This window comes from Empidonax traillii, unplaced genomic scaffold (assembly GCF_003031625.1).
Source record: "Empidonax traillii isolate 1590-97213 ecotype Southwest subspecies unplaced genomic scaffold, ASM303162v1 scaffold64:size1360303, whole genome shotgun sequence".
NCBI classification, from domain to species: domain Eukaryota; kingdom Metazoa; phylum Chordata; class Aves; order Passeriformes; family Tyrannidae; genus Empidonax; species Empidonax traillii.
The window spans coordinates 1,250,917-1,263,786 of record NW_020955257.1 but is presented as its reverse complement, the minus strand read 5'-3'; the positions used below and the strand labels follow the sequence as shown (position 1 = coordinate 1,263,786).

The following is a 12,870-nucleotide window of genomic DNA, read 5'->3' as shown; positions in this document are numbered from 1 at the left end:
TTCCACTTGGAACACGCCTGCCACCTTGAAACACCTTAGTGGTGTTTACTGTGAGATGAAATCTGCCAGATGAGGCAGCATGTGTCAGATCTGCTCATTGCTGTTCCCTCTGCTCACGTCTTGGTCAAGTTCAGTGAGTACAAATGCCATCACCAGCACTAGCTCCAAAGCTGACAGTAATGTGCCATTCCCTTAAGCAGTCCTCAGAACATCTCCTGTAGGCCAGATCACCTTGCAAATAATCTTGACTGCTGCTGATGTAGTGACTTTGCCAGTAAGTTTGTTGACACTTCTTACTGTTTAATAATAGCATTGCTGGGCCAAGGAAGTGATGGTACTTCTCAGATTCAAGCAAGTGAGACCCCAGGGAGGAATAGCTCAGGAAACTTGGTCTTCATGCCTGGAAGAGTTTCATCAGACAGACTGGAGACTTCCCAGAGGAAGCATATGTACACCAGTCCTGTTGTTTCTCTTGCCTGACAGTCTGTCATTATACTTTTTTTTACATTTAACAAAGATTTTATGGACAAATAGGGCCTTGAGGGGAAGCCAAATGAGGAGCAGCTGAGGTCACTTGGTTTGTTCAGCCTGGAGAAGAGGAGACTGAGGGGAGAACTCATTGCAGTTACAACTTCCCCATGAGGGGAAGAGGAGGGACAGACACTGATCTCTTCTCTGTGGTGATCAGTGACAGGACCCAAGGAAATGGCCAATGAAGTTGTGTCAGGGAAGATTTAGGTTGGATATTAGAAAAAAGTTCTTCACCCAGAGGGTGGTTGGGCACTGAAACAGGCTCCCCAGGGAAGTTGTCATGGCACCAAGCCTGCGAGTTCAAGAAGTCTTCGGATGATACTCTAAAGCTCCTGGTGTGACTCTTGGGGATGGTCCTATGCAGGGCCAGGAGTTGGTCTCTGTGATCCTTGTTGATCCCTTCCAAATCAGTATATTCTGTGAACATGCCAACAAAACACATTGCAAGGATGCTGCCACCCACGTACTTGTTCTAGAGTTGTCATCTGAAAGAGTGACCACCAGTTGTCTGTGGTACAGAGGCAAGTTGTGTGGAGAACTGGACAATTTTGAAAGAAAGGCTGTACAATGCTAACACTTGTTTGAAGAACTCACATCCTGCATTGTTGAAAGGATCTACTGTATTTGAGCCCTCTTGACAGTTTTATGGAAAAGAAAATGTTATCAGGAATAAAACTGGCATGAGATATTAGTGTGTTTCAAGCATTACTTTATGCAGTAGTAATTGGTATGCATTACTAAACTGTAGTTGAACTGTGTGTGCTCCTGAAAGGCGAGACATATCTTGGAGGGGTTTGATCCTAATGCTTGTTATCTACCCTTGCTCTTTTGGGGTGAGCTTGAGGCAGGAGACTGGCTGAATGGTTGGGTAAGGAACTGCTACACCCTCCAAAAAATCACAGTTCAGTCTCACTGTATGTTTCTCCATATTGATATTTTTATCAAAATACTGAGACCCTTCTTTTCTCGCTGTCTTGATTTTCCCCCTCCATTCACCTCTAGCTCTTTGGAGTTTTCAGGATAACTGCTGTCTTAGTTCATGCACATCATTTTCTCCAATCATCTGTGTTGTGATTCTAACTGGTAAAGAATTTTTGAATTAGTGTTGCTCTTAAATGACAATTTATGAGGTTAATTCTCAAGCTTCTTTTAAGTTAGATAGAAGGAGGGTTGAAGTATTTAGGAGGATTTCTGTTTCTCCTCTAAAATAATAACTAAATGCCTATATGAATTTTCAAGAACTTTAGAATCTTTTCCATAGATGTTTCTAGTCGAGGGAGTGATTCACTTACTTTCTAGTTATTTACTCACATAAGAATGAACATTTGTTTTGTATGATGAAAACAAGGGACTTCACATACCCACATATTGTGTGAAAGCAATATTGAATTATTTTGAGCTCTCAGCTTCTGAGTTTTAAAACTCTTTAGCATCTAATTATGATGATAAATGTATCAATGTCTCTATAATAATATGCATATATATAATTATTTGTGTTTTTAACAGTATGACAAGCAAATGAGAAGACAAAAATCTGAAGTTTTCTAGAAAATAATGAATGTGAAAATTACTAATATTACAATTTATTTTTTTTTTAATTTCACTTACAATAGCTAAGAAAAATACTGGGGTTTGTATAGCTGTTCCAGTATTTCTCGCTTTCCTCTCTCTTTTTTTAATCATTATTTATTCTTCATCTCTTAATCTTTGCATTTGAGATTTTTTTTTTTTAGAAGGAACAAAGAGATGCAACATATGTGTTCTGAAGAGCAGTAGTCTGTTGGTGGATTTCTTGACTCAGTTACTGCACTCTTACAAGGATCTCTTCAGAGAAGTCTCCAATTGCTTTGTTGGTGCCAGGGTTCCTTAGATGGTTATGGTAATCCTAAGCATTATTCTTTACTCGAGATATGTTTTAGCTAACCCGTTTGGAAATTTCCTGCGGAGCAGGTGGCAGTAAAAGACAGAGGAGGGGAAAAATTGCGTTTTTAATATTGCTCAGAGGTTTGTTCTTGCAATGAATAAGCAGTTCAGATTTACTTTTGTGGCTAGAAAATGACCCCTCTAGAGTCCTGTTTATTACCTAGGATTACTTACCTAGATGTGATCTCAATCTCTTCTAAAATCATTTCCATCCTTAAAACAAACCCAAAAAATCCCTCCCCAAAACCTTTACTCTCCAGGGTGTTTGCAAAAGAACAATACAACGTTTATTTCTATAGTGCATAGTAATAAAAAACATTGCTGAGCACTTAGCTAACTGCTTTGTTTTCTGCAAGTTTTCAGTGCAGACAGACCCTATTTTATTTTTTAAGTATTTGGATGTTAGTAGATAGTCATGAAGCAGAAGTTGAAACTCAACATCAATAGTTCAGCTGTTTGTAATCTGCTGTGATAATATTTATTAAAATGCATTCTGTTAACGTTTTTTAAGTGTATATATAACAAGAGATGTTAAAAAATAGCATATACTGTATTTTAAACAGCCTGGTGTGAAGGGAAACATCTGTTCCTGGTTAAGCTTCTTTCAACTTGTGTTCTTTTGACTAAGCCCTGTAAAAGTGGTGTTGATATATATCTTCCATGGACATTGCAAAACTATTTTCAGGACTCTCCCAGGAGCCTGGTTGTGCTTTTATAATCCTTTGCCCCCAGCAGCTTCCAGAGTCATCCTCTTGTCCAAGATAAAAATAGATATTATAAACTATGTCGTTGATGTTTTTAATGATCCTACTTCTTTCTGGTGGGAAAAAACCCTTTTAAAATAACAGTAAATTTGATAATATTTTATACTGTGCTAGAGTAAAATATGGGCAAATTGTTCAAATTGTAATTTTGGTTATGAGTAACAGATGGCTTGATGAAACAATGTGATTTTAAAGAAACACTCTTTGGTTGATCTAAAAATAAAAGAAAGTGTTGCCTGCAAATTAAATGTAAAGCCTGTAGGTTTGAGGTGGAGTTCCTACTTTTTAAAATATTCTGGTTGTCCTGAACCTTTTTATTTGTTTGTTTTCATTGCCTAGGACAGAGATGGACTAAACCACTGTCCCAGTTCTGCATCACATTATTGCTGGTTGCTACAATGGTTGTTAGATACAACGCTCAACTCTGTGTCTCTGTAAATCTTTATTTTCCCCTGACTTTTATTCACTCATTAGTGTAGGAGTTTCTTGCAAAGGATTCCTGTAATCTGCATTTTGATAATGCCAGTTCTCTAGAGCAAGAGCTTGGGACGAGAGTTTCCACACATTTTAAACAATTTATATCAAGCATTTGGGTTGAGTGAGTGTAGCTGGCTGCTCTCTAGCAGTTTATCCCAAGGCTAAAACAAATTTTAGTGAATAAGTCTTAAATTATGTGAGTAATTTCAGGACTTTCTTTTGGAGTTTATGGCAAGGGTGGGAGGATGCAAGTATGTTATGTGGATTTTGGTCAGGTACCACACTCCCCGAACCTTTGCAGCCTATGGCCAACAATGTTCACCCTTTGCCTTCAGTGAAGAAATAGATGCTAAAATGAGATAACTTGAGAAGAATCATCGCACCCAGGACCACAGAGGATGAGACTGGTTTCAAAACCTGTCATCTAATGAAATATGCTAAAAGGGGCAGGTGTACTTGCACCATGCTGCACTACATGTTTAGTGTGGTTATATTGTTCTCTCTATATATTCCTCTCTCATGCAAGAGGAATTCCAAATTGTTAATCTCATCCCTGCCTTGGCTCGAGTAGCAGGAGACACAGAGCTTGCTGTAATTTAGTATCTCCTACAGGACTGCCTTAAGATCCCATCTTCTGTTTTATTCAGTGCAGGAGTAAGTTGCAGTAGCTACTTGCTTCAGTACATTTCTCCCTGTGCTGTTTGCAGCTTTCAGTTCCCTTTTGCAGAGGCTGCTACAAATGAGCATGTTGTAAAACTGCAAAGCTTGCTTTCTTGCCCTATTCAGTGCCTTGTTCTGCCCTACCACAAATGCACTGAGAGCTAAAAATGGCATATCAATGGTTCTGTTGAATTTCCAAAGATGGAAAGATTAGATTTTACCTTTCGGGTTTGTTTCTGGACTCTGTTCTCTTCTGTTGGATCTGTCAATTTCGTTCTGATAGTCTTATCTAAAGTTCCCAGATGTTAAAATTCTGGTCAAGGTTTTCATATATAAACACTGCCAAAAACATTCACTTAAACTGCTTAAAGGACTGTTTTGTGATTTGGGATTATGGTAACTTTTTCCAACACATCTCTCCAGCATTTTATCCCTGATGGCCTATTTTGATGTAATTGACAGTGAAAATATTTGGTAATTTGAAAGCCTGAATGCAGATTGGGGTTTTACTTTCTAAAAGCTGCATTTTTATTTTCTTATATGTATATGAACCCAAACTATCTGTCTCAAATTTAGAATTTCCTGTGTAAACTGGGAAAGGATAAAAATGCATGGGAAGTACAAGCTTAAACGACAGAACATCCTGGTCAGAAAGGTTGTTTGGTTTGGAAATCTGCAAGTAGTGACAGAGTCTCAGAGTGACAGGATGATTGGCAATTGATGCTCTGCTCTTTGATTAGTAGAGTTTTTCATTTTTTAAGGTAGTATTAGGGATGCAAAAATGCCAAAGTTTCAAAAGTTTTGAGTCTTACAGAAAGAACTGAATTTCTTCTTCAGACCATTAGCTAAGCTTAGTTGGTTTTAAAATAAGCAATAAACTCCTGATGACTGTTGCTGTCTTCTAAGGAAGGAGCATGTGAGACGTGTGGAAAATATCAGGGGCAGACTAAAAGCCTGTCTTAATTTTAAACATCTGTTTCCAGGAATGAACAGACTAGGAGGGGGATGTGCAGTATTTCTGATGAAATGTGTACTACTAAATATTAATGAAGGAGGACACAGTTGGGAGACTGTAGTCTTGAACATACTTTTCCAGTTCCAGCTCCATGCATGCAGTGCATAGCATTCTCCTCAAACCACAAGTTCATGTTCTTTGCATGAAGATCCCTGGTGCTGCCTGTTGTTAAAGGAAATCTGCTTGAATCCTGAAAAGAAGGTAGAAAAATACACTAATCTGGTTTCTGGTGCTCATTATGAGTTCTAGGGCCTTCATCCTTGTTCTTTTTGAAACAGCAACTAAATAAACAAACAGACTAGCATTTCTTTTATTGACTAAGACAGTACATACTTGGTTTAAATAGATAGCTCTGGGCAAAATTTACCAGCTATTGTTTCCAAGGCCATATGTTTGGCCATCAGTTGGACTAAGTAGCAGTCTTTCGCTAAATTCACAGCAGAGCTAACTGCATCTGACCACCAAAAACCAGTTCATTGCTCCTGGAAAACGTTGTATTCTCTCTGAGCACAGTTTTGCTGTATATGCTCCTCATAAATTGTTTCTGGGTTACTGTTTATATTAGCAGCGGTCCCCTTTACTGGGTTGTTAGGAAATTCTTTTAAAATCTAGTTATATCACAGACCATATAGCAAACATACTAATTAAATGTTCGGTCCTACTGCCTGGGTTTTAAAGGTGGTTTGTTTTCAAATAATGAGAAAGTGTAAGCCTTGAGACCATTTAGGACTCCTGTAAACTGGAGCGCCTTGGTGAAATTAGTAAAACTGCTTTTTTTCTGGATGCATCCCAAATAAAAGAGTTAATCCTGGCACAGAATAGTTAAGGGAAATTCTTAAGACTTATTAAATAATTTGGTAGAAATTCTTATCCGAGAGAGGTCCTCATGATTAAATTTCTGTGTGTTATATTGCATTTTTATTGATGTGGGTGGAGTACTATCCCGAGCTTGATGGAAGTGTTTGATTTTCGTTGTGCCATCCCACTGGGATGTGATCAGGATCTCCCTGTAAGCAATTGCCAAAACTGACAAAAATGTATGATTCTGTTCAGCATGGTATCTCTATCCTTGAGTTTCCATATTTATAAGAGTACCATCATGCTTGCTAGCGGTAGGAGATTATTATGGATCCGATAGTGCAACAAGAAACACAGAATCACAAACAATACGTGGGCTGTACAATGGACTTGCCAAGTGTCTTTGTTCAAAATTGATTTGAAAAGAAAACTTGTATGTGGCTGTTCAAAACGTGCTTCTGAACATGGGTTCTCACATGGCTGTGAGATCTGTAGACTAAAAGCAGGTAGCTTCCAGAAAAGAGGATTTCAGCCATACTGTTGCCAGGTGTGGTTTTAGAGACCTTTAATTTAAAGTGTCAGTCATTTTCTAATTAGGTAGGGAGTCTTCAAGAGAACCAAAATAATTTGAAAAGGTGAGATATAGATTTGCTGCATTAACATAATGTTTAGTGATGCTGGGTTACGCTGCTGATGGGTCCTTTTCTTTCCAAATGCAGTGTAAAAATAGCAGTCAGGCAGTTCTGATATAAACAATAACACTTTGCAAATGTTAAGAATGTTAACACAAGTGCTCCAGCTAAAATTCAATTAAGGTAGTGACATTGGGGTTGGACACGGTGCTTGTTCCTATTCCTGCTAAAGTTCGTGGGAGATTTGATATTTATGTCACAGACAGCAAAGGCTAAATCTGTCATTTCTTCCCCTCAGGGAAAATGCCAGGTTTCTAATCAAGCAAATTATAGGGATGACATTAAATTCTTTAACTGCCTTGGCCCTCTGTACACATGAAATTTCACCCCTTCTTTACGCAGATTCTATTTTTAAACTGGTGTTAATCCAATTTGTTGCAACCTGGTTACAAATGAATTTGGATGTACCCACTCGGGTGTTTATCCAGATTGAAATAAATAAGTTCTGCTTCTGTGGTTGAACAATAGCATCCTCTGTGATGGAGATCTGGTCTTCTATTTGTGGTTAATATAATCCAAGCAGCACTTCATGAGGCAATAAAAATGTTTCTGTTCCCATCTGGGGAAAGAAGTAAAGATTATGTTTTTATTTTCAATTTTGTTGGAATTTCCCTTATCACAATTTCCAAAGATGTAAAGGGCAAGTATGTAGTATATTTGAAGTACAAAAAAAGGTCAGTAAAACATTTGAAATTAATATGGATCACCTCATGTAAGGACATTTTTAATCTAGCATCTTATTTGATGTGAAAAGTGGTAGAGATGCAGTTGTTGTCTTTATGTTTCTTCCTCACATTTACTCATACAATGCAGTGTGACACAGGCCTTTCTTAGTACTCTTTGTTAGTGCTCTAAACTGGCATATAAAGACAAGTAATTGTGTTGTTTATCTAATCTGGAATATATCCTGGGTGATCCTGTCTGAGTAGCATCGTGTTCTTCTCATTCAAAGGGTCCAAAAACCACAGGTGCCTGCTAGGAACAGTCCTTCTGTCCTGCACAGCTCCTGGGCACAGCCTCTCCAGTTACTGAGGTTTGGGTTTGTTTTGTTTTGTGGTTTTTTTTTTTTTTTTTTTGGTTTTGTTTTGTTTTGTTTTTTTATAATTCAAATATTCAATATTCAGAATACAGGAAACAGGAAATGCGAATTTGTGCTGGATGGCATAATTCAGTTTGGATGTGAAGACAACTAAAATTTCATACTTTTTAAGCTTTGAACAGGATTCTGAAAAAATGAATAATCATTGAAGTTTGAAAATGTTCAGGCTCAGGCTTTATGCTTTCTGGTGAGAGCTAGCCTCTTTGTGGTTTTGTAGAAGGTTAAAGGGAGAGACTGTTTGTGTCTGCTGATACATCGCTTTGCTCTTCTGCAGCATACAGATGCTGCTGTTGATGTAGCATTTCCTGATAAATTTGCTTTACTGAAAATAATGAGGTGCTTGGTTCCACCATATATAATTGGGAAAATTTGAAATACATGTTTAAATAAGATTTTGAGTTCTGTGTACCGTCTATTGACTTATTGGGAAAGGGCCTTTGAGATACAGACTTTTTCCAGTTTTTCTGCTAAACTATTAGGATAGATAATACAGCATTGACTACAATGCACCCCTTAGTTCCTCCTATTTACATTCTCAGAACAAGAGCCTCAGAAGAAACACTTCAACAGCAGGTATTCCTTAGAAAAAAACTTTTTTTTTTTTGAGTAAACCAAGGCTGTAAAGCATTGCTACAATATCTATGAAAGCTGTTCTCATCCAAACCACAGCGTGGGAGTCTGGTATAGATTGACAAGCAGCCTTTATTGACCAGGACCAGTAAAATTGCTGTGTATGTACTATCCCCAAACTCTTTAACAGTTGCCTACTAGTTAAAGTTCTATAATTAGCTGCCCTGCAACCTACTAAACAAATGTAGTGTTGTGTCTGTAGATGAGTGATAAGAGATGAAATGAATTCTATCATTGACTATACAAAAAAATATTAAGTTACAATGGAGAGTCTGCGCCATTAAGCATATTATGAAGGCACCTGTTATTGACATTCACTTAAACCTTCATGAACAAGTTAGTTACATGCTAACTTTTTTTGTAGACAGATACTCATTTGATCAGGACACTGCCAGCGGTATTTTTATTGTCCTCTTAGAGGTTATTGTCCTCTTTAGCAATGAGCTTTAGTTAAGTCAGCATCCCGTGTTTTCCAGGCTAAACACCTGTGAAGACCATTGCCTTGTTTCCTGGAGACCTCTGTTTTAAGTTCCTGTGATCATGAAATCAAGAGTTAATTTAACATGGAAAATATAACAGTGGTTTGAAAGAGGAAGTTCTTGTTGTTGATCAGGTAACACGTTACCAGGAAGTAAATGATTCATTAAATTAAAAAAAAAAAAAAATCTGGGTAGAGAAGATGCAAAAATGAGCTTCCTCAGTGAGCTACCAAAAAATGGTACGAAATTCTTCCTCTTTACTTTCTGTTGAAAAAAACCCGTCACTGACCTGTTTCTCCTAATTTGATGCTAAAATGAGCACAGAAGAATAATCAAAACGCTTTAACTCTCTTGAATTACATGGTGTGCAGAGAAAGTGAAATAATTTCTCCATTCTCAAGGCATTTATTTTTGAAATATATATATGTGTATTTAGACTTTGCATTATATGAAGAGTATACGTTACAGGGAAACCTTTTAATTACAGTGATTGATTTGGATAAATGAAGCAGTAGACACTCATATGTTTTCACAGAAGTCTGTCTCGCACTGCAGCTTCTCCTGAGTTTGAGGGGTGTGAGGCTGGTGACTGGAGTGGATGGTGCATCCGTAGTGCTGAGTCTGCCTGAAAGAGATTTCTTTTTCTGCTTCATCTCAAACCCTTGTTAGTTAATTCTGGCTTTATCCAACTGTCATTACTACTAGCCCAATGCCATTTTTTCTTAGGATCTTTTGTGATTTGATTCCTTCCTTTTCCTCCTTTACCTAAAGTGTGAAGGATTAGTGATAGAGCCTCTTAGTTTCTTTTTATTTCCTTCATCTTAGCTAATGTCACAATGCCATTTGCTATTATGACTTCTGTATCTTCCCAAAAATGGTGTATTAAAATAGCTTTACTTTTATTTACTCATTATGTGAAAGTCTGCCATTTGTGTCTCAATCCAAAATAGGACAAACAACAACTGTTGTTATAACAGTGCATATAACGGAGTTAATTAATAATCCTTCCCTTGCATAAATGTCATAATCACACACCTAATACAGCAGATGTAATAATGTCTGACTTCTTAAGAATTATACTAAAATTCTTTTTGTAAGAAATGCCACTTCGAGTAATTTGTAATAAATAAGCTTTTCAAACAGATATTTTTATATCTTGTGAAGAAATATGTAGTAATTTTCTCTCTCTTTTCCCTCCTTTTGTCTTCCCCCCCTCCCCTCCATTTTCACATTATTTCAGATGATGTAGGGATCTTTTCATTTTGTTCTTTAGAATAACTTTTTATGTAAATGCAACATGACAATTTCTTGTGGTAGTGGACAAAAGTAGCAAAATGACATGCTTGCTGCCTTGAAGGGTGTTATTTTCTGTGTTTCTATTTAGCTAAGACAGCTTGACAGTTAAAAATCTAATCTTCTTCAACTTGTAGATTCAAGATGCTGCAAGTCAAGGCTTGAAATTTGTTGGAATTATACCTCAGTACCATTCCCAAAAGAACTGTCTTGTCAGCGCCTCCCTGACACCTGCCAGTAACAACTCTGTGCAATCAAGAGATAATAAAAATGTTTCAAATTACCCTGAGGATCATGCTTCACCGGATGGCGAGAAAATGGATGGCATTAATGGATGCAGTACTTCAGCACAGAGTGAGGAAAGTGCTGACCAGTGTGCCACATCCAGAGAGGGCTGTAGAGGTGAAGGACAGGCTGCTGAAGAGCTGAATCTCAAGCCTGCGAAGGGAAACGAGGAACAGAATCAACCCGCGAACCTGAGTGTAAGAGGAGCAGCAGACAAGACGAATGGACTAGCAGAGAATGAAACACCAGCACGATGTTTAAAACCACTTACTGGCAGTAAGTATTGTAGTGACCTCTCTTACATAAAAAGCCAAGTTAAAATTGCCTCAATTATGTTCCCAGCTCCTTTAGGGGGTAGGGATGCAGGAGGGACAATACCACTGTGATAGTGAAGAAAAGATGCCCCAAATGAGCCACTTAACCTGGTTTCAGCATGGTTACACAGTTCACAACAACTGAGCATAACTCAGATGGCAAAGGAAGAGATGACATAAGCAGATGCAGCTTTGTTAGGCCCATATGTAGGCCTGAGTGTAAAGACTTATTTTTGTCCGTTAGGCTGAATCGATTCATCTCGGTATTTGTTGCTGTACCCTGAGAGCTCTTGATCTTTGTGTCCTTTTTGTCTGTGTGAGTAAAAAGCCCTGTTAATCTGCCTGACAAGGTTTTGCAGCAATAGAAGGAATAAGTCACAAAGCCTTATCGCAGTTAGCCTCTTTGTAGCAGGTGAACATAGCTGGAATTAAACAATGTCAGGAACAACAGGAATATATGTGATCAGGACCCTGGAGTCTCCTAGTATCCTATAGTCAGGATGGGGGGCAGTGCTACAGTCAGTATTGTAATTATTGGACATCAGCAGTTGTTTTTGTTAATGGCTTATGTTTGCTAATTCATAATAAAGATCCTCTGGTAATGGGGTTCCTAATAATTTGCCTTCCAATTATTTTTCTCTTTTTTTTTTCTTTTTAAGATTTTTCTCCATATTCTAGGCTTTTTTCTCTCATTTCTTTGACATACTTGTCCTCAGGCGTGCTTTCCACTTTTTGAATGTCATTTTATGCCATCAAAGACCACAAGTCTCAGATGAGGTCCCAAAATAACTTTTATAAGGTGTTTGATGCTCAGAAGTTCCTTCTGTAGCAAGAACTGTAGTTCAAAATAGGATAAAGACCAGAGTAATTTAGAAAATTAAAAGGGATCAAAAAAATATTCTTTTCGCATTTCCAGTTTAAACCTTATAATACTTTTCTTTCCTCTGTTTGTTTAAATCCAAGAAAACCATGTTTACACTGATTTCTGTTACATTTTCCTTTATTTCCTTATGAGCTACAAACCTCTTCAAGGGGAATGTAGATAGAATTTCTAAAGCTGGTACTGTCCTTGACTTTAATTTATCCCTATTCATTAAATCTTACATAGATTCAGTCAAACAATTCTACCCCTGTGGGAATTGTGTATGTAGGACCAAGAATGACTGTGCATTGTACTCTCCTTGGACTATTGTCTTGGTTTCCGGTGCAGTTTGGTGTAATCAGCTTTTCGCCATCAAATTTGGATCACACTCTAGTAACCTTTCTCCATATTTTCTTCAGTTTTTGTTGGGCAAGGGGACACCCAGGTTTGTTAAAAACACAGCTATTGTTTGAATAATTTCTTCTGGTTTACAGCCTTAAGGGTGGGCCATCACAACACTAGAATCTTACATGTAAAAACCTCTCTTAGTTTTTTGGTTAAAAATTAGTTATCTCCAAGTCTAATCAGATCAGTTCTTTCTCTTTTTATATATGCTATGAGAGTTAACTTAGGAAGTTTAATAATATATTTGATGCTGTTCTTCTCCATACTGAACATTGAAATTCTTTTGCTACAAGTAACCATGTTCATCGTATTTCTGCATAATGTGAAGAGTATTACTTTCAGTCTTCCCAGCTTTTGTCTAGAACACACCAGGATTTTATTACAGCTGCTGATTTGCCAGATAAGAGAGTTTACTTTAAAAATGCATTTAGTTTCCTCAATTATCTTTCTTTCTCTGAGTGCTTTTTGGCTTTATTTATTTTTCATTTATTTTTTTAATTGGTGAGTTATGCAAATAATTTCCAAGACTGAAGGTCTGAGAAGGCAGTTTTATGTGACAGCTCATCTATGGTAGGATTTTTCCAAATCCTGTACAACATTGCTGATTTCTTTATTACTCTTGCATGAATTTTTGTTATTACAG

At 37.4% G+C, this 12,870-nt stretch overlaps 1 protein-coding gene across 3 annotated transcripts in view; it reads left to right on the top strand.

Annotated features, from left to right (window-relative positions):
• The window catches only part of RFTN1 (raftlin, lipid raft linker 1), a 98,269-nt gene that overhangs the window by 55,766 nt on the left and 29,633 nt on the right, over positions 1-12,870 (top strand). For all 3 annotated transcript variants that reach the window (XM_027880044.1, XM_027880042.1, XM_027880043.1), the window contains exon 5: positions 10,499-10,922. In XM_027880044.1, coding sequence (XP_027735845.1) covers positions 10,499-10,922 — 424 coding nt within the window. The remainder of the gene's footprint in view (positions 1-10,498; positions 10,923-12,870) is intronic.